A 22,948-nucleotide genomic window follows, 5' to 3' on the forward strand; every position below is an offset into this window, starting at 1 on the left:
CATGTAATTAGTTCCCAGTTGGATGATGCCTGATAGCTTGATACATGTCTCTTTCCTAATAACACCCTTTGTTTCCTGCCAGAGATATAAGATTTCAACCATTTTGCAGCATTTCCTGTTACACTATAATATTCTAGTTTACTTAAAAGGATATTGTGATTTACACAGTCAAATGCCTTTGACAGATCACAAAATATACCAGTTGCCTGCAATTTTTTGTCTAATGAATTAAGTACATTTTCACTGTAAGTGTAGATAGCCTTCTCAATATCAGAACCTTTTAGAAATCCAAACTGTGACTTTGACAGTATGTTATTTGAGATAAGATGGTTATAAAGACGACTGTACATTACTTTTTCAAAAATTTTTGAGAATGCTGGCAACAGTGAAATTGGACGGAAATTTGATGCTATTTCTTTATCTCCCTTCTTAAACAGTGGCTTAACTTCAGCATATTTCAGCCATTCAGGAAATATTCCACTGATAAACGACTGGTTACACAGATAGCTTAATATGTTACTTAGCTCAGAATCACATTCTTTAATTAAGTAGGAGCAGAAATCATCTGGGTTCTCTATCCTGGATCTTCTTGACATCTTAGCAAAAATGCACTTCACAAATACATCCAAAGCCCTATTCTCCACTTCTGACAGAATGACTCTTGTCAGTCTATGAATTCTGCATCAGTTCATATGTTTGTGCATTAATCTTCCTAATACTGTATGAGAAGGACTCCACCATTTAGATGTGTTTCTGTGAAAATCCACTGAGTTTCTCTCTAAAAAAACGTGGTGCTATTTGGTTTACGATATTGCTAGATAAGTCTGTTAGCCATTTCACCAAATGTTTGCATCTTATTCAGTGTCTCACATTACATAATGTTTGTCTTTGGTCACTCACTAACCACAACCTACCCACACTCAAGGAAGTTTCATCATTCCTGTTTTCAGTTTAGTGGGAGCTTTCACATTGTTAACAGAAACATGCACAAACACTCAGTCATTTTTCACAGTACAGGAGCTACCAGATTAGTTGCTGTGGTATCAATGGGTATATTTAACAAGGAATTTGTCTCTTCCAAATCAGATAGTGGTTACCTCCTAATGGTTCCAGCACTGCTAGTTTGTTAGAAATGCATCATTCACCTTTTACTGTTTACCTGTAGTTAACAACAACATGGCTATTTCCCCTTTCAAGGCTGGTGACAGGTGACCTTTTTGGATGGATCACATTTTATGCTTCATTTGACAGAGGTTTTGTCGTCATGTATGGCATGAAATGTTTTACAGAAAACACCCTGCAAGCGTCATGGTCTGAGGAATGTTTTTATGCCATTTCCTGAGTGATCTCGCCATTCTGGAAGGCACAACAGATCATCACAAGTATGCATCTATGCTTGGGGGCCATGTTCACCCTTATATGCAATTTGTTTTTCCTGAGCACAGTGGCAACTACCAGCAAGACAATGCAACATATCACATACCTTGCAATGTACATGTGCAATTCAAAGAGTGTCAGGATGAGTTTACCATACTGTACCTCATGGCCAAACATTGTACAAGTGATACACATAGTTAACACAGCCTGAATACATAGCATCTCAGGGACATATAAATTACAGTTGGCACCTCATTGACAACAGGTAAAGTTCCTTGCAGTTTCCGTGGAAGTAAGCACAGGTCTTCAGGGTCCTGTAATTTAATGAATGACACTCAAGTTCATGTGGTGATGACAATGCCCCATCATGGCTGTAAACAAAAGAATCACAAAAAGGTCAACAAAAGACAGTTACTCACTGCACCACATAGTGGCAGTCACATTGGCAGTCACATCAGGAAACACTGTCTGCTTGTACATTTTTGAGCGTTTCCTTGTCATCACCCATTTATGCTGCACTGGTTGTAGTAGTAGTAGTAGTAGTAGTAGTAGTACTAGTAGTAGTAATCGGTATTGTTGACAGTTTGTTTCAACATCAGATGCAAAATATAAGTGCACGTGACAAATAAATAAAATGTAACAAATGTGTCAATAAAAATTTTTGTACATACATCTCATTTAATTATTTAAAAGGCATGAGTGAAGGGAAAAAAGTGCTCGGTTGGCAGAAAACAATTGTTGTTGTTGTTGTGGTCTTCAATCCTGAGACTGGTTTGATACAGCTCTCCATGCCATACAGTAAAGCTTCATGCCCTCGGGAAAAATTATGGCTATAGTTTCCCCTTGCTTTCAGCCGTTCGCAGTATCAGCACAGCAAGGCCGTTTTGGTTAGTGTTACAAGGCCAGATCAGTCAATCGTCCAGACTGTTGCCCTTGCAACTATTGAAAAGGCTGCTGCCCCTCTTCAGGAACCACACGTTTGTCTGGCCTCTCAACAGATACCCCTCCGTTGTGGTTGCACCTACGGCACGGCTATCTGTATCACTGAGGCACGCAAGCCTCCCCACCAATGGCAAGGTCCATGGTTCATGGGGGGCAGAAAACAATTAAAAACATAAAAAATTACATTGTTGTAAATTTTCCATAAATTTGTCATTGATAAAAAAAATTGGCTACACCAGTGCAATGTGTACCTGCCTGTGAATGGTGACAGGTGTCCTTTTTGGATGAATCATGTTTTATGCTCCATTGGACAGAGGACTGTTGTCATGTACTGTGTGAAAAATTAAAAAAAAAAAAAAAAAAAAAAAACACATCCTCCAAGCGTCATGGTCTGAGGAATGTTTTTACGCCATTTCCTGGGTGATCTCACCATTCTGGAAGGTATAACAGATCATCTAGAGTATGCATCTACACTTGGGGGCCATGTCCACCCCTATGTGCACTTTGTTTTTCCTGAGCACAGTGGCAACTACCAGCAAGACAATGCAACATGTCACATAGCTTACAGTCTACATGTGCAATTCAAAGGGTGTCGGGGTGAGTTTACCATACTCCCCTGTCCAACTGTTTGTGCCATGGATCCTCAACTGAGAAACGTAGCACAGCTGGCCACTGCACTGGAGTTGACATGGCTCCTCATCCCTGTCAGTACCTTCCAGGATCTCACTGACTCTTTTTGCATGTCTTACAGTGGTCCGCACTCCAATAAAGTGGTTATTCAGTCTTTTTATGAGTGGTTACAGTAATATGACTGAACAGCTTGGGACTGGTTTTGTCAATAAAGTAATGTGTTGCTCTGTTGCTTTTTTAAAATTTTTTTATCTGATAGGTTCTACAACTTAATGTGAAAAATAACCCTTCTGCAGCAATGCATTTTTGCCAGCACAATTTCCACACATCATAAGCTTTCTGGAACTCCTCAGCTGGGATGCTGTTCAGGTCCACCAACTTGAGATGTTTTTCTTTAATGTCCCTTTTCAGATGAGCAAACAAAAAAATGTCTACCAGGGCCAGGTTGGGACTGTAGGGCAGCTGTGGCACCATTGTCACACTGATCCAGCTCAGGTAAGCCATAACAATAAAGGAAGTGAGAGCTGGTGTGTTTTCATGGTGCAGTTTCAACGAAGCGTGAACTCCTTTCAGATGCGGGCAACCCTGTGATTCAGTCTCTGGAGCACTTGCTCTCAAAATTGAACATTAGTAACCTGGGCAGGGGGTATGAACTCATGGTGCACTATCCCCTTTGCATAAAAAAATGAAAAACAAACATTAGCATGGACTTCATCTGTAGCTTGCCTTCTTCTGGCATGCTGAGGACATCTTGTGCCATTATACTCTCTGCCTCTTTGACTCTGGATCATACCAAAAGCCCCATTCTCATCCTCAGTGATTATGTTGTCCAGGAAATTGGGATCATTTTCACAGAGTTGCTTGAGTTCTTCAAACACTCCCATATGGTGCTGCTTTTGCACGTTGGTGAAAACCCTAGGCACAAGTTTTGCACAAATTTGCCACATGGCCAAGTCTTCTGATACAATGAAATTAACAACCTGCGTCAGTAAGTCCAATAATCCTGATCGCAAGTGAACACTCATTTGATGGTCTGAATTCAGTAACTGGCACACACAGGTCACATATGGCCATCCATTCATGATGTTGATGGGCATCCAGCATGAGCCTCATTGACGACCTCCTCCCAACTTCCTGTAAACATCTTGGGCCACCTGTTTGACTGCAATTCGCAAAGGCGACCTTACCCGAATGCTTCCTTAAGCATTCCGAAAGTTTTCAGTGGTGTCTTGTTGAGCTTCATGGAAAACTTAACCATATAGCATTGCTCTAAATTTTTTTCATCAAAAGTTTGACACAATCACTATGTACAGGTTCACAGAAGACACTGCCATAACATATCATCCAAAACTGTGTTGTGTCCATTATTTTGCAGGTATTACAAACTACCGTATTTCACAGGTTGGAACGCCCTCTTCCCAGCATATTGAACGTTCATGATTGCCAAAGGAATGCCCATTGCCCTGAATCAGGTCCACATATCTGTGTTGTGTCCATTATTTTATAGGTATTACAAACTACCATATTTCACAGGTTGGAACGCCCTCTTCCTAGCATACTGAACTTTCATGATTGCCAAAGGAATGCCCATTACTCTGAATCAGGTCCATATACCTGGATTGTTAATTTTCAGCAACCCATTTTTGACCCATTTTGTGTGATTTTTATTTTGAGATATTGATGAGTACATAGCGTGAAAACTGGCAGCAACTGTTACAATTTTCTTCCTACTATCATCCATAATAACTTCTCAACACTGTAAATGAGTTTCAAAATTTGAAAATGTACTACAATCAAACAATTCTTAAAAAAACTTATGGTGCAACATACTTTCAGTGAGAGTCAGTTAGTTAGTTCATTACATGTTCAATACATCATTTGAACAATTATTTTATCAAAATGATGTAGAACGAGTCAGTTGCCAGAATGTGCATACATGATTAGTGTTAACACTAACTCAATCACCTACACTTAAAAACTATTAGGTTGGTGCATAACTTTGTAGTGATTTTGTTTTGCATTTTGCTATTCTAGTTGGTATGGGTTTATTGACCAATTGTCATTTTTTATTTGTAGTTCAACATTGTTATTTGAGTTTACATATTGTTGTTTTGTCATATGGATATAAAGAGTGGAGCTGTGGACACTAGAAAATGGAGTGCCAACTGGAGAAATTGGAACATTTCTACCAAATTCTTCTGCTCGAGTTCAATCGAGGGCTGGCAGCAGCGGAAGCAGCCAGATGCAGTTGCTGCATGTTTGGGGATAAATTCATTGGACAGACCATGGCAAGAACATGGTTTTCTTGTTTTGAGGAGGATCTTTTGACATTAGTGACTCTCCACATTCAGGAAGACCTTCTGGGCTTGATAAAGATTGTTCAAACACATTAATCCACAATGATACTCATCAGTGTACATGAGAACTGGAAAATGTGATGAATTGTGATCATTTCACCATCATTTGACATTTGCTTACAATGGGGAAAGGTCAAAATTTGGATGTATACGTGCCAGATTCTCTAAGCCAGAACGATAAAAATCAGTGGGTTACATATCTGCTTGCTTGCCATCAATTGGCTTGTGAAGAACACCAACCATTCCTATCTTGTATCGTTACTGGTGATGAGAAATGGTGTCTTTAGGCTAACATAAGGATAAGAAAGGAATGGCTGAGCCCAAACAAAGCAGCAACTGCCTGTACAAAGATCTGCACCCATCCACAAAAGATAATGTTAAGCATCTAGTAGAAAAGCGACAGTGTGGTGTACTATGATTTACTTCCACAAGGTGTAACCATCACTGCTGACATTTACTGTCAGCAATTGAGACATCTTGCAGATGCAATCCAAGATAAGAAGACTGTGTGAAGTGATGCTACTCAACAATAAGGCCCACCCACATCCTACTAGACTGACAAAAAACACTACACAGGAGTTTGGTTGGGAAGTCATTCTACACCCACCTTATTCACCTAATCTTGTGCCCTCAGATTTCCACATTTTCTATTCTCTATTGAACAACCTTCAAGGAACTTCCTTTCCAGATTAAAATGCTCTCCTAACATGGCTCAACAAGTTCTTCAATTCAAAACCATGTTATTTCCACAGCCACAGAATTGAAGTTACCCAAGCGTTGCAGACTGTTGCTGATAGTGAAAGAGAATATATTATTGATGACTAAAGTATCTCTTATGTGTACCTATTTTGTTTATTTAAACTTAGGTTTAAACACTATGAAGTTATGCAGCAACCCAACAGTTCACTTTTTTTCTTTGAAGGCTAGATTTAAAACTAACTTTGCTACCTTTCAAGACATTTTATGTTATTAGGCAAACTACTAATAATTTTTTGTTACTGTGCATTGAACTCCTTTACGGATCACTGACAGCTTTAATAATGGGTAAAAATGGTTTTGTCATCTAGTGTTGTAGGTCTAAAGATAACTACTTTTCTCAAATTGTAATGGATTATTTCTGATGGATTTCATGTGTGAAAATATGTACTGTGATGGTGCAAATAAAGTATTTAAGAAGAGGTACCTAAATGATGACTTTGTGTGAACACCACATATTATTATTTACTGCTCACTTTTGTGCAAATCAGTACTTTCTTTCTAATTGATGAGTTACCCCTGGAAATTATTACATAAGAAATTATTGAGTAGAAATGTGAAGTATATGTCAGGAGGTTGATTTGTTTGCTTCCAAGACTAGTAATTACATGAAGAGCAAAAGTAGCCAAATTTAATTGTTGAGAATCTCAGTAAAATGCTTCTTCCAGTTCAGGTTTACACAGATACGTTCATTCAAAAATGTGGAGCACTGTACATTATTCCCTGACTTGTTCATGTTCTACATCTGTTGCTGGTATGACTTTGTTTTACAGAATAGAATATAGTGTTTTCCTTAAAATTTAGGGAGAGCCCATTTGCAGAGACCCTCTGAATAATGTTTTGAAAAACATCATTAATAATTTCTTCTGTTGCTTTATCTCCAGTGGGATTTATTATTACACTAATATTGTCTGCAGTCCCAATTCTTCTTGTTGGATGTTAAGTGGAAGGTTATTCGCATGTATAAGAAGTTGGAATGACCCAGAATTGTGCCTTGTGCACTCCTTTTGTGGTTCATCTCATCATTAAAATTTCCTACTCTTCTAACATCATTTGAATTATTCAGCACAATGTTTGGCATTCTCTTTGTTAAGTATGATTCTGGCCAGTTGTTTGTAAAGCCAGCAGTTCCATTCAAATTATGTTTTTCTGAGAGAGCGACATTTTTACACAATCAGGCACTAAGAAAGTTCACAAAAATACCAACTGATGATGTGTTATTATTTAATACTTGTAATATTTGGTGGGTGAACGTATAAACTTGCCAACAGCCTTGCCACAGCAAAACACTGGTTCCTGTCTGCTCACCAGAGTTAAGCATTGTCAGGCTTGGCTAGCTAGCACTTGGATGGCTAACCATCCAGTTCTGCCAAGTGCGGTTGGCAAGTAGGTTACACTCAGCCCTTGTGAGGCCAACCGAGGATCAAAGATGACTGAGAAGTAACGGCTCTGGACACAAAAACTCACGATGGCCAGGAGAGTAGTGTGCTGACCACATGCCCTCCATATTCCCACTCAGTGGCACCTAGCCAAAGAGGATGACACAGGAGTTGGACACCATCATTGGGCCTTCTGAGGCGTCTTCAAATAGAGTTTAGAATGGATAAATAGCATTCTTATTATACATTCAAAAATTCTTCTTTCCATCACTGATGGGTTGTCAAAGAATTTTTTTGAGTGAATAAGTGACTACTTCTTGCACAACACTAATACTGAGTGCTTAAAAATGTAAACCATTTATCTGTCTTTTATTATATTTATGATTGTTATGCTTGTTTTCAAACTGTGATGGTTTGTCAACAATAAGTTTCATGTGAGACTAAATATTTGTACAGTGTACAGGTGTACAAATGTCTAAACAGCTGTCTACAAGAAGTAGCAGAGTGGACAGCATATATTAGCCTCCTTACACATTTCTGTGCAATAAACACTTTTATGCTCAATATCACATTATCCCAGAATATTATGCCATAAGATATTAGTGAATGAAAACAGGGAAAAGTAAGTCAGGTTTTCGACACTTTTATTTCCAAAATATTATATTATCCCTAATGTAACCAAAGATTGTTACTGATGGAACAGAAGATGCAACAAGTCTGCTAAAGAGACTGCCTACACTACACTTGTCCATCAGTTTGTGGAGTATTGCTGCATGGTATGCAATCCATATCAGATAGCACTGACAGGGGTTGAAAATGTTTAAAGAAGGGAAGCTAATTCTGCATTATTGTGGAACAGGGGAGAGGGGTCATGAATATGATGTGTGTGTTGGTGTGGCAATCATTAAAATAAAGGCATTTTTCTTTGTGATGAAATCTTTTCATGAAATATCAATCACCAAATTTCACCTCCAGATGCAAAAATATTTTGTCGGCGCCCATCTACATAGGGAGAAATGGCCAGTGTAAGAAAATAAAAGAAATCAGAGCTCCCATGGAAATATCTGTGTGTTTTCTTTGTCCCATGCACTGTTTCAAGTGGAATGGTGGTGAAGTAGTCTGAAAGCAGCCACATAGATGTAGATGGAGAGCTAAGACATTTAAGAAGATGAGTAACATGTGACTTCCAGTTCAGGTTGTTATCAGTATAAACATCTAAGAATTTAGAAATGTTTCATTTATTGTTTTAACCTCATGCATTATCTCTAATGATGTAATCATGGTCAGAATTTGCAGAGAACCAGTTTTATCAAGAAAATACTATTTACATTCTCAAATATTGAAGTTACCCCATTGGGTTTGTTTATAATACTGGTATTTTCAGCAATGGGAACTTTTTCTCCTTCTTGGATATATGATGGAAGATAATTGCCAATAATGAGTTTTGTGGCTCTGTGGTACATGTGTGGTGATTGTTCCCTATTATGTAGATGCTGAGTTTCTTAGTGCAGCAGTCTGCTTCCTCTTAGTTAGATAGGATGGAAACCTGTTACTAACAAGATCTTTGACCCCATAATATTTGAGCTTCTTTAACAGAATGCTGTAAACTACACAATCAAATGCTTTTGACAAGCTATAGACAACATCAGATGCCAATATTTTGTCACTTAAATTTTTTAATAGCTTGATTTACACGTGTTAAGATGGCAGTACCTTTTTCTTGATATAGTTTGTCAAATAAATGAAAAGGTGGCTTGTGTGGATGAACTTTCACAACATATATTATATCTCATTACTCTATAAGTTAATGACTGTTGAAATGATGTAATAATTTCTGTAAGGTTTTGTAGCACAAAAAAGAAAACAAAAGGTAATTAATTATGTGAAAACTGCTTCCAGCTATCATCTTAATAAGGTTGAACGGTACATTCACAAAAGTTGCCACATTCAGTGGTATTCAGTTGATGCATTTTATTTGTTCCCATGAACTATAAGTTGTTCAGAAATAGTGACTGACTTTGTTGTACACAACACTCCATAGAATGGTGTGTATGAGCATCTAATAACTTAGTATCAACTACATATCAGCAATGAAACCAAAGTTTTCAGTCTATATTTGTAGTGTTATTTATGTTGTATACAATAAGGAATACTTACAACTACTGCTGGCTCTTGCTGACATTTCCATCCTCAATTGTCTTCAGGTTGTGAACAGAATATCTGTTATAGAAACCCCAGATACTCTTCATCAACTTGTCATTATATTTAGTGGGCAACTCTTCCATAACTGAAAAATAAAACATTTTAAATGACAACACATCATCCCAAATTCAGACTGAAATGCCGTGCAGCATTTTATAAAGCATGGTACAATTCATTTTAACTTGAGTCATTACAGTTATGAAGACAGTGAGCACATTTTACACAAATTAAGCACATGTGAATTTGATGAATTATCTTTGCAGTCATTTACATGCTACTTAAAATGGATTGAAACAACAAAAACGATCAAATATTGATAAAATTATTTAAATGGATAGATAAAAAATCTACTCACCAAGTGGCGGTGGAAGACACACATAAAAGATTGTTGTGATTGGCAAACTTTCAGAGCCAGTGGCTCCTTCTTCAGGCATAAGGGTTGAAGGGCAAGGAAGAAGGGTGAAGGAAAAGGACACGAGATGTCTAAGAAATGGGGTAGATTTTGCGAAAGCCACCCATAACCACGGGTCAGAGGAGACATACTGTATGAGATGAGAAGGAAAGACATTGTTGACCAGTATGGGATAAGAAGGAAAGACCTGCCAACAATTAGTCTTTCCTTCTCATCTCATATGGTAAACCTCCCCTGACTCGCGGTTAAGAGTGGCTTTCGCAAAATCTACCCCATTTCCTAGACCTCTCCAGTCCTTTTCCTTGACCCTTCTTCCTTACCCTTCAACCCTTCTCCCTGAAGAAGGAGCCACTGGCTCTGAAAGCTTGCCAGTCACAACAGTCTTTTATGTGTGTGTTCTGCTGCCACTTGGTGAGTAGATTTTTTTATCTATCCATTCAAAAAAAATTAAAATGGATTGTGTTTGATCCCTAATGTTAGTAAAAGTTCCTATAGTATTATGGTCAGTGTAAGGTGACAATAAATGTGACAATGGGAGGGGGGTGGGAGGGGGATGTGTGTTCATCAGTAAGTTACTGCCATTATCATTTGTTAAATGCCTGTCTGTTTGTTGCCTAATCTATTAAGTGATCTATGATAATTGTAATAAAATTAAAACTCATTCTAAAGTGTACTTTGAATCAAAAAAATTATATTAAACAGCGACTTTCTAACTGTACATTAATTGCAGGAAAATGCATGTGGCTAGGTAAGATCTTTATACACATGCAAATACACTAGTTATCCAAACATTTCATGTATGTAACAGACATTTCAAACATTTTCAGAACATGTAACATTTAGGTTCATAAATGCTGTTGTATTCACTTTTCTGTGTTCTATAAATCCCGTCATGGAGGAGATGCTTCAGGGATGTGGAATGGGTACATTAACAGCAGAAGCCAATGCTGGGTAACTTCTGCAAAGCGTGTTAATAACACATTATGACTAGTGATAGTCTACTAACTTAGACTGTCATAGGAATTATAAATAAAATTATTCAAAAAATGTTTTTCTCCACTGCACATCTGCAAAAATTTGTAAGCTTAGATTTAAAGGGAAACGCAAATGAAAGAATAAATAAATGAAAAGCAGCAGTTTGCTTTTGTTCTACAATATTACTTTTATTGTTAACCGGTTTTCGGCTTACAAAACCATCTTCAGACATTTACTGAGTATTATCACCAAAGAAGTTACAATGTTTGCAAAGAACATTGGAAGAGAAGTAAACTGGTGCTTGGCATTTATTATAATATTGTTCTACCAAGAATCGACAGAAGATTCTGTCAACATGAAAGAATAAACCTTATGGAGGGGGAAAAACTTTACTGTGAAACACAAAAACAATAAACAAGATAAAGGCAATCTATTTGAAAGTGCACAAAATGTGAAATCAAAATATGCATTGCTCCACCAGATACATAGTAATATGCATGGATATTCCTTGGCAATCTGTCAGTTGTGTGAGGTAAGTTCCTGTCAGTCCTATACATGACTAATCCACCTCCCTGCTGAAACTGTGGGTCTGCAAGCCAGAGACATGCATTCATACCAGCTCATTCCATGCTCTTGTATGACAATCATGAGGTGTCAGACAAATCCTGCATTTACTGGTGAAGAAAATCCAATGTCATTCTTCCATATTCCATTCCAGGTGTCCCCTGGTCCACCTTCCTCACACACAACAGTGTGTGAAGGGATGGGAGGGTGTTGTGCTCTTGTTAGCAATTGATACCTAGAGGCCTTATCGATCATTTGGACATGATGAAGTACTATGTACCACAGATCGACACAGTCCAATAAGGCGGCATGCAGTTCTGCAGCATTTTCCTCCGGAGTCATTCTCCAAACTGAAGTTCAGACAAAACATTTTACAAAACCAGGAAATAAACAACAATACCTCCCTTTTGAAGCTGTGACACTTCCATGTCAAACACTTCCTTCCCTCCAAACTATGCTTTTGTGGAAAATGTACCTGCTAGAACACTGTATATTTTTTTCACTTTTAAATGTGTCTATTAGCACTGGAATTTTGCCTTCTGAAATTAAGTACTGGCCATCTAGTCTGAACCTCTGATTTCAAAAATGGATGTAAGTCTCCTTACATATGAAAGAGGTGTCATGCATCTCAAAACATATCAGTTTGTCAAAGAGAATTTTACGGCTCTCACAATCAGAGCCCTTGGCAATGTTCACAATATACTGACATGATGTTTTTATGTTGTTTAATTCACCAGTACTCCATTTGTAAGAAAACATATGGCTTAGGCTGTGAAGAATATATCACATAAACAGATTGAAAGGCATTTAGCAGGTTATGCTATAGGATATGAATCTGGACTTGATGGTAGACAATTTAAGTGAACATTTTTAAAACACTGATAGAAGTTAAATGGGTCTTGATTAGAAATGATTTTCTTAGCTCCATGTTTATGGATTTGTATAACCATTTCATATCTGAGTCTGTCAGGGCAAATATCACGAGTCATAAACTCATTACAGAAATTACTTAAGGGCAGTCATATCAAATCAACATATGATCTAATAATATACTAGAACCACCAGCATAGCCAGAAGAATTACCATTTGTAGTGATAAAATTTTTCTCTACCTACTTGGAGATTATATTTTTGAAACTATTGTTGATGGCTGGTGTAAACAGTGACTGCTTGTAAAACTAATGCATCTCTATGTTATTGTAGAACAGTAGGTGCAATACTTGCTGCCACAGTGAGGTAGTAATCCTTGAAACTGGTGTCCAATTATTTTAGTGAGTTTTCATTCCTGCCACAGCTATTATGTAAGAAGTTGGTTTCATTTGCCTCATTGTTTTAGTTTATTTATTGTTTAATAATTGTCCTGATTGTTTTTACTTATTCCTGAAGTTTTTCATTTGTTTCTGTCAAGTGTTTCTGTGTTGCTTTTTTGGTACTGGTAATAGGCTAAAGAGTTGTACAATACTTGTGGTAAGGGTATTACAGTTCTTTGTTACAACTTGTTCTCTGAATTAGACAGAGCTTCCTCCTCCCATCACAATAAATTTAACACCTCTATGTAGCCCATCCCTTGTCTGTGCTTCTGTTTTGTTTTAACCTACCCCTCTGTTGCTGCTGCCCCCTATTTTTACGGGAAGAACAACTGAAATACTGATGAAACATTGTTATGCAAAAGCTAATTTTTAGTCTACAGTGTTGGTCACAGAGATATCTTCCCTGTGTCCTTCCCATAGTTTTTCACTGAACATAATGACTGATTCATTGGTTATGTTGCTTCCATACTCTGCTTTTCTGTTATGATGTGTATTTAATACTCCACAATATTTTATTGTAATATTTGACCATTGTGACCAGATAAACCATTTACTACATTTAAATCACTGAATGTATTTGTGTCTTAGAACAAGCATTCAGTGGTTAATGAAACATGACCTTCAAATTTTTTTGAGGACTTTGCTGTGAGAAATACCACACAGCTATACATGAACAACTTTTGTTCTTGATCAGTGTTGCCAGATGGAATAAAGTGTCTACAGATAATCAGTGTCTAATGAAGTATGCATAACCTACTTAAACCTTTCTAGCTACTTGATGATACATAAAATACAAGTATTTCCTGGTTTTGGCTTCTAAATTGTCTGTTTTTTCCGAAATAACTGAAAAATCTATTATAAAAGACTAATCAGTTTCATAGAAAAAAATAATTATTTCTCAAATAACATGGATTCCATAAATCTAAATCTACTGAGACATCTATCTTTGCATTCCAAAATGAAGCCTTAAATGCAATAGACAATAAAGAACATATCTCAGCCATACTTTTAGATGCCTCTAAAGCATACGATGTCATCAAATACAACATCTTGCTTTAGAAACTTGAATCTGTGGGTATTAGAGGCCTGGCCTATGAATGTATAAAATCACATCTCCAAAACAGAGAGTAAGGGAGAAGGGAACAAGATAAAGTCCTACTGCTCAGAAAGGCAGAGCATCAAGTATGGTGTACCACAAGGCTCCATTCTAGGACCAGTTCTGTTTCTACTCTTTGTAAATGACTTGGAACCAACTAGCCCATGCCATAATTACATAAAATTTGCAGATGACGCAAATGTGAGAAAAAAAGGAAGGACCAAAGAAGAAAAATTGTACCATTCACATTACAGACTGGTTTTCTGGAAACAACTTAGTAATAAACACAGAAAAAACAGTTACAATGCATATACACACAGTGCAAAATAAATTTCCACTAGCACCAGACATAGAGTTGTTTACTACAACCCGTGAAAATGTAAGCTCTACAAAATTTCTTGGGATCTCGATCCAAGAAGATCTAAGATGGGTCCAACATACAAAATACATTACAAATAAATTAAATACCATTTGCTATACTATCAAAATTCTTTCTGACTGCACATCGAAAGAGACACTAAAAGATGTATACTTCACCCAGGCAGAATCCTTATGCGATATGGCATAATCTTACGGGGAAACGCATCTGCTAGCAAAAGTTGATATATACCAAAAGAGAATTGTAAGAGCCATGGAAAATGCTGCATCAAGAAGCTCATGCAAGCTCTTATTCGAGAACCTACATATCCTTCCACTACCATGTCTGTACATTTTACAAGTAATCATATTTGTAAGGAAAGTCTTAGAAAACAGCAACAGTCTTGTAACACAAGGAGAAAGCAGGACATACATATTCAACATGCACACACAACACTAAAACAGAATGGACCACTGCAAACAGAAAACAGACTATACAATAAGCTACCTACGGACATTAAAACAATAAAAGACACTTCAAAATTTAAAACTGCTGTCCATAAATATTTATTGCAAAAATGTTATTATAGTATAGATGAATATCTTCAAACATAAAAATCTATTTCTTAAAAAAAAAAAATAATGTATGGAAGCTGAACCTTCAGTTGTGATTATATTAACCCCTAATCAATGTAAATATTCTTTTATGATTTAAAAACATGTATTGTAAATCACAATGACTTGTCCGATATCATATTGTATACCTTGTACAACAAATGATCAAAAGGACCAATAAAAATGTAATGTAATGTAATGCTACTACCTTATATATTACCAGAGTCACTGATATGATACAGTAGTTCAATATAACATTCAATATTCAATGGAACTATCAGTCCACTGCTTTCTATTTTACATAATTATTTTCTTATGTATTTTAAAGTTAAGAATATTTACATTTATTTCCCATGTGAGGATAGTTCCCACTGCCTGAGTTATCTGTACTAGAGCTGCTGAATGATGACTGTTGATCTGCCTTGGTCATTGACTCGTACTTCTGCAAGTTGCTACGCACTTTGTATGCAGCGTGCATGCCTTGTGGGAAGGCTGACATCTTGTGGCATGCTGGAACATGAAAATTAACAGTGCAGTTCTCATTTAACATTCAAATAAAACAAAGACTACTCTTAAAAATTTTAATATTTGTAATTAATAGCTTGGATATTACATAAACATAAATGATGACCATATGTTTCTTGCACATGAAGAGAAACAAAAACATGGGTGCGAGCTTACTATGTCCACATTGCTGATTGCATACTATCTTCCTTTTTACACATACATGCAAAATAATTTGAATTTATGCAACCCTAAAAGTGAGAATATTTTTTTCACTTCTGTCATCATGAAAGACTCCTAGGACACTTTACATACATTCACTTTGTATTAATTTTAGATATGAGAATAGCACTAAATCAATACAATATAATTTAAAATTAAGTTGAATAACTACTAACTACTGCTGCAGCTAAATTAACTGAAACTGTGGCACAGTAACACTCAATTTAGAGGTAGATTATTCAGTCTAAGTGACTAAGAATTTTCCACTTCAGAATTTGATCTCAAGAAATATTAAGACAATAATATAGTGTTTCTGAATGGTACATCATAAAATAAAACCCCAGTTAGAAATCAAATTTCTTGTTTTACTTATTGAAAGTATAAGAAAGTCCTGGTGACCTAGTTAACCTGCAGGACTGTGCTGTACTGAGAGTGCCTGAACATCAACATAATATGGAACCTTTGTCATGTTGCCAAAGAGAATATTTTGATTGAATTATAGTACTTCTATTTCCATTTTCTGCAAGCTGCCTTACTGTGAGTTGTGGAGGGTACTTCTGATAGCACTGTCATTTCCCCCTCTACTGTTCCATGTGCAGATGGTGTAGGAAAGGAACAATTTCTCTGATTTTTTTCTTTGTAGTCACTTCGCAAGAGAAATTTGGTTGGAAGTAATTTGTTGTTCAGATTGTCTTGGAACATATGCTCTCAGAACTTGTACAGTGAACCCCTCCATAATGCACAGTGCCTATTTCATGGCATCTGCCAGTGGAATCTGCAGAGCATCTCCATTATGCTTACCAAAAGATTCTGTGATGGAACATGGACTTATGTTGGAACTTCTCTCTCTCTCTCTTCTAATCATTAAACTGTCCCAGATTGATGATTAACTATACTGAAGAACTGGATGACCAGATGTTTTGTTTACATGTCCTTAAGATTTTTCGAATAAATCCCAGCCTAGCATGTGCTTTCCCTACAATTATAAGGTCATTTCAAAAGTTCTGCACATTGTGCACATGCAACTGTTACAGTGGCATGATCAAGATAAAATCCATGTCAGTTGTGAGTGAGAATTTTAGGCATGATGCATGTATGTGTGTTTGCTGATTCCCATGGCTCTGTCATGAGTAATGTAAGCTGAAACCGAGTCAGGTTATATTACACATAATGACCAGTGTTCCTACAGCAAAATCAAATCCCTATATGGAAAGAACCCAACGGAAATTTATAACACTTTGAGGTATGTGGCTATATTATAGTGGATAGTAGCTCAGTATCACAGTGGTCTGCTCATTTCCATGAAGGTGAGGCAAGCACTGAGGACAATCCAAGAAGTGGAAGGCCACCAACTGCAACAGATTACGCGTGTCATGTTATAGTTAATGACATTTTGAGAGAGGATCGACCAAAATAACATTTGAGGAAACTGCAAATGGTGCCAGAATATCTGTCACTTCAGTTTACAGAACCATAAGAGAAAAGTTAAAGATCAGGAAAGTTGCTGCCAGATGGATTCCACATGACCTGAGTGAAGAGCAGAAAGTAGGTCACAGAAGAATTGTAGAAGAATGCTTCAATGTTATTGACCAGAAGGAGAACTGATACTCAAAAGAATTGTTGCACTTGATGAAACTTGGATATGAGCTTTTGAGCCAGAACTGAAGTCTCAATCATCACAATAGGAAAGTTCTGACTCTAAATGCCCAAAAAATTCTGCCACCAATGGTCAAAGGTGAAAATGATGATGATCTTTGTGTATGACACTAATGGAGTCATAGCTACAAATAGGTTGCTCCAGAGGATGTCTGTAACACACACACACTATAAGTTGTTTCTGCAAAATGTTTTGTGCCTGACATTTCCTCAAAGAAGGCCTGACATGCTTGCAGCTGGTGTCCTCATTTTGCTCAATGATGCAAGACCGCATTTTGCCCTACTGGTGACATAAATACTCAACAAATATGGATAGGGAATACGTCTATACCCACCATACAGTCCAGATATGAGCCCATTAGACTTTGATTTGTTTCTCAAATTGAAGGAATAACTCTGCGGAAAACTTTTTGATACAATTGATGTAGCTTACTGTGTCACAATGAAGGTGCCCTATCTGGTATACAGAAGCTGTCAAAAAGTTGGGAAGCTGTCATAAGCAAGAATATTGAAGGCCTGTAACAGTATTTCATAAAATAAATTATTTTCTTCAATGCTATCTTACAGTGGGCAGAACTTTTGAAATGATGCTCTTGGTTTTATGGAGCCATTCCACTTTAGGTCACACTGGATGGTTACTCCTAGGTATTTCAAGGTTGTTACTGTTTCCAATGATATATTGTCAATAGTAATTGATACATTGGCATAAACAGATTGGCAGCTATGGAAAAGTTGACGAAGCTAAAAAAAAGGAGAGAAGTGGTCTTAAAATTGATTGCAATGTAATCTTTATTTCAAGATTACAGTGTTTCCAAACTTTGGCTATTGCCATGCTGGTATAGTACAAGAGGGGAAAATGGCAGTGATGGGTCAGTGTTGGCAACAGTATTAATACTAACGTGTGGACTGAGCATCATTGGAATGTGTTTAGTCTGGAGCCCAGGAACGTTCAGTTAGCACTGTCCCTATGTGAGGGCTACCCTAATTGTCACAGCTGCTGAGGCTGGGCACAGTGAGGAAACATTCATTCACACAGCAGCAGCTTAGAACTACCAATACTGTCACACTTCCTGGAAACTGCTGAAACTGTTGTTATTATCTTGCCGATTATTTATTTAATGTTTATTTTAAGTAACAGCTACTGTGTGCTACAAGATAATCTCTCACCATGCGCATGTCAGATGTTACAGCAATATACCATGTTCATGTAATGTGTTGTAATCTATAGTGACAACATTATTATGAAGTTCTTTCAATAAGTAATACAACACATTTTTTTCTCGGCCAGTTTCAGTTGAAAAAATTCAGAATTTTTTATGGGACATCGCCCCTTCAACCCCTATAGTTTCATGAAGTTTAAATAGGTGGCAGTGCTATATTTAGCCTTCAAAATGGTGTCTGTGACAGAGGTGTTCCAAGCAGATATTCATAGGTGCTGGCAGAATGTCTTAGGAGACTTGACACTGAACAAAGGCACAGTGACTCATTGGGTGAGGCACCTGTCATCATCACAAGAAGGTCGTGCAAACCTGTCCGATCTCCCACATGCTGAGTGGTTAGCACACTGGACTCGCATTCGGGAGGACGAAGGTTCAATACCGCATCTGGCCATCCTGATTTAGGTTTTCCATGATTTCGCTAAATTGCTCCAGGCAAATGCCGGGATGGTTCCTTTGAAAGGGCATGGCCGGCTTCCTTCCCCATCCTTCCCTAATCCGACGAAACCGATGACCTCACAGTTTGGTCTCTTCCCCCAAACAACCCAACCCCAACCCACATGCTGACAAGCTGCACACAGTTATGACTCCTGCAATGTTGGAATGTATGGCCACTCTCATTGCTGATCAACTGGATGTCTGTATTGGTAGTGCCAACACATTCGTCCAATAGAAGGGGTGCTCAACGGAGTGTGCCTACTGGGTTCACCCTCATCTAAAGGAAGATGATAAACAGGAACAAAGGCCCATCTGTGCAGAACTGCTTGCACATATGCGGCCACTCTCGACAATTTTTTTGTTGGACATCATCATAGGCATTGAAACATGGGTTCATCATTTTGAACCAGAAATAAAATGGCAATCCATGGAGTGGCACAACACCACTTCTCCTCCAAAGAAAATGTTCAAAGCCTAGCCCTCAGCCAGTAAAGTCATGGAAACCATCTCATGGAACTCTGAAGAGGTTATTTGATTTGATTTCCACCCTCATGGTGCAACAATCAACTATGAAGTGCATTGTGCTACGCTCGGGAAATTGGAGAAATGACATCAGCGTGTTCGTCACCACAAAAACACAAACAGACTTTTCCTTGACAACACAAAGCCTCATAGAAGTCTGTGCACCCAAGAGGAGCTCACAAAACTTCATTGGACTCTTATTCCTCATCAAATCTACAGCCTGGATGTTGCACCTTCCGACTTCCATCTGTTTAGCCTAATCGAGGAAGCTATCTATGGGTAGCAGTATCTGGATGATGGAGGTGATCAATGCAATGAGATGTTGGCTCCAACGTCAACCATTTGCGTGGTACAATGTGGGCGTACAAGGCCTCCAAATAAGGTGGCATAAATCCATTGCTCTGAACGAAGATTATGTTAAAATAGGCTATTGTCACCAGAAGAGAGGGGAATAATATTTGTATTGGAATCCTGAATAAATGCTTTCAGAAAAAAATGTGTTCCATTAGTTATTGAATGCCCCTTTTAGTAATGTTTTAGGTTAACAGGAGTCTAAAGGATTTGTTGTTGGCCAACTCTTTCTACTCCACTGATGAATTCCTTAGTAATAATTTTATTAATACAATGTGTTTATATTGTTAATAACATCAAATAATATGAGAATAATACAAAACATGACTTCTGAACATCTTCAGTGCATTAATGCGGTTGTCTCTGGCGAGGCATGGCTACAATAGCCAAAGAATTATCATATGCACATCAGTGTATAGTAAATTTACACATCTTGTGTCAAGTTTATTATTAAGTTTTAAATGAAAACATGTTTATGATTTTATTGACTTTTTCAACAAAATTATGACCCTTTCACTTGGGTGTGTAGGTGTATTAGCATATCTCATTTTCTTGTAAATATGTATGTGTTGTGTAGCATGGTGTTATACCTTAAGAATTTCCTCACTGTGGATGTAATCTAATATGTTCAGTAAATGCTCATAAAACTTTATAGCTAAATGCTTCACAACTTTTTGTGTCACACTGAGTGCTGAGTAATGGACAGTGTAAGTATTTTTTATTAGAATATTGTATTTATGGCTGGCCATTGTGGCTGAGCAGTTCTAGGCACCCTATCGCACCTTGACTGACCCACTAAATCAGCTGGTCGTAATCCCATAGAGAATGTTTGGGGATTTTTGGAACAGTGGGTGAAATGGAACAATCAACACCCCTGAAATTTGGGAACACTATGGGATCTAATTATCAATACATGGCCTGAGATGGATGCGGCATAACTGGGGAAACTTGTGGGCTCTCTTCTTTGCTGAACTGACACCATTGTCAAGGTCAAAGTCTGTGTTAAATGGTGTTAACATGATGTCTGGCGGCATTGACTAACTTTTTGCCTGGTGTGCGCATGTGACACAGTAGGAAACACCCTCTAGCTGGGAACATGAACTTAGATGTAAAAAGTGATAGGAGATTACCTAGATCGGGGCGGCCATGATGTGCCAATCTGGATGTGTGCCATATGTGCGGGCCACATGTGGGTCAAGGTTTGGCCTGTCTCAGCTCTGTTTGGTCCTTCTCAGAAGTACCCAGTACAGCATAACATTTCATTTACTATCATGGCATGGCATTTTTCAGTTAGCACAGCTCTTTTCATTTTGGCAGAATCATGTTGTCAGTGCTGTTTACACTTTGCTATTTGTTTTCATTATGAAGAATGTTCATGGATCCAGTGGCTGTTTGCACAAAAAGAGACAGGCTAGCACTCTATCATCACAAGCCTTTAAACCTGAATGGGAATGTTCTCAATATCTATTATGCAGTTGCATAATCAATGGATAATGCAAGTTTGCTATGAAATGACATTACACATAGGTGACAGAAGTCATGTATATGTACAGATAGTGGTAGTATTGCATACATAAAGTATAAAAGGGCAGTGCTTTGGCAGCGGTTCCATTTGTACTTAGGTGATTCATGTGATAAGTTGTCTGATGTGATTATGGCCCCATGACAGGAATTAACAGACTTTGAACACAGTGTGGTAGTGGGAGCTAGACGCATGGGATATTCCATTTTGGGAATTGTAAGGGAATTCAATATTCTGGAATCCACAGTGGCAAGAGTGTGCTGAGATTACCTAATTTCAGGCATTACTTCTCACCACAGACAACGCAGTACCGACGGGCTTCATTTAACAAGCGAGAGCAGTGGCTTTTGCACAGAGTTATTGTGAACACACAAGCAACACTGCGTGAATTAACCACAGTAATCAATGTGGGATGCATGACGAACATATCTGTTAGGACAGTGCAATAAAAAGTGGCTCAATGGACTGTGGCAGCAGACGACTGACCTGAGTGCCTTTGCTAATAGCACAACATTGCCTGTAGTGCTTCTTCTGGGTCAACCAACAGTGGACTGTGCAAGTTGGTGGTGGTGCCATAACGGTGTAGGCTGTGTTTACATGGAAAGGACTGGATCCTCCCATCCAGCTGAACCAATCATTGACTGCAAATGGTTATGTTCCGCCACTTGGAGACCATTTGCAGCCATTCATGGACTTCATGTTCCCAAGTAATGATGACATGACATCAGGCCAAAGTTGTTCATGATTGGTTTGAAGAACATTCTGAACAGTTCGAGCAAATGATTTGGCCACCCAAATCACCCAACATGAATTGCATCAAACATTTATGGGACATCATCAAGAAGCTAGTTCATGCACAAAATTCTGCATTGGCAACACTTTCGCAATTATGGATGGTTATAGAGGCAGCATGGCCTGATATTTCTCCAGGGGACTACCAATATCTCGTTGAGTCCATGCCATATAGAGTTGCTGCACTACTCCAGGCAAAAGGAGGTCTGGCACAGTATTAAGAGGTATCCCATGACTTCTGTCAATATTTGAGTATGTCTAGTTTCAATCAGAGGTTGTATGCATAAATTGTGTACATTAAAATTTGCTTTCTGGCTGCCTGTTTTATCAATATGAATGTCATTTTCAACCTGTCTCTGAACATCCTTTGTTTCTGCCCTCCCTCTGTCACTTGCAACCACTGGTACTTTACCACATGTGCTAGTGCCCCCATTTAAGTTATCTGCTATTAGCCCAGAGAGTTTTCCCTACCTTGTCTAGTATAGTCCCACCTGCTAATAGAATCAACAGGAACCACACCAATGTGAGACCCCATACCTGATCCAAGCAGCCATTGCACCTCTAAATTAACTCTCCTAACAGAAGAGTTTAAATGAGGCTGGTCAAAGCACCTCAGAACAGACACAAGCCCAACACCAGTATGTCTTGTTGTGTACATTGTTTCTTTCAGATAGAGTTCACGTGTTTCCATTATGAGGTTGCAAAGGTATTACAATATTATGATCAAAACCTTTTTTTCCATTATGAAAACTG

General features: G+C 37.9%; 1 protein-coding gene across 1 annotated transcript in view; it reads right to left on the bottom strand.

Annotated features, from left to right (window-relative positions):
- LOC126162694 (uncharacterized) overlaps positions 1 to 22,948 on the bottom strand; it is a 75,983-nt gene that overhangs the window by 42,847 nt on the left and 10,188 nt on the right. Inside the window, exons 2-3 of the mRNA XM_049919348.1 lie at positions 15,314 to 15,481; positions 9,599 to 9,728 (exon numbers count right to left, since the gene is read on the bottom strand). Of these exons, the coding sequence (XP_049775305.1) occupies positions 9,601 to 9,728; positions 15,314 to 15,481 (296 nt within the window). The 3' untranslated portion in view covers positions 9,599 to 9,600. The remainder of the gene's footprint in view (positions 1 to 9,598; positions 9,729 to 15,313; positions 15,482 to 22,948) is intronic.

The sequence above is a fragment of the Schistocerca cancellata genome, chromosome 2, assembly GCF_023864275.1.
Source record: "Schistocerca cancellata isolate TAMUIC-IGC-003103 chromosome 2, iqSchCanc2.1, whole genome shotgun sequence".
NCBI classification, from domain to species: domain Eukaryota; kingdom Metazoa; phylum Arthropoda; class Insecta; order Orthoptera; family Acrididae; genus Schistocerca; species Schistocerca cancellata.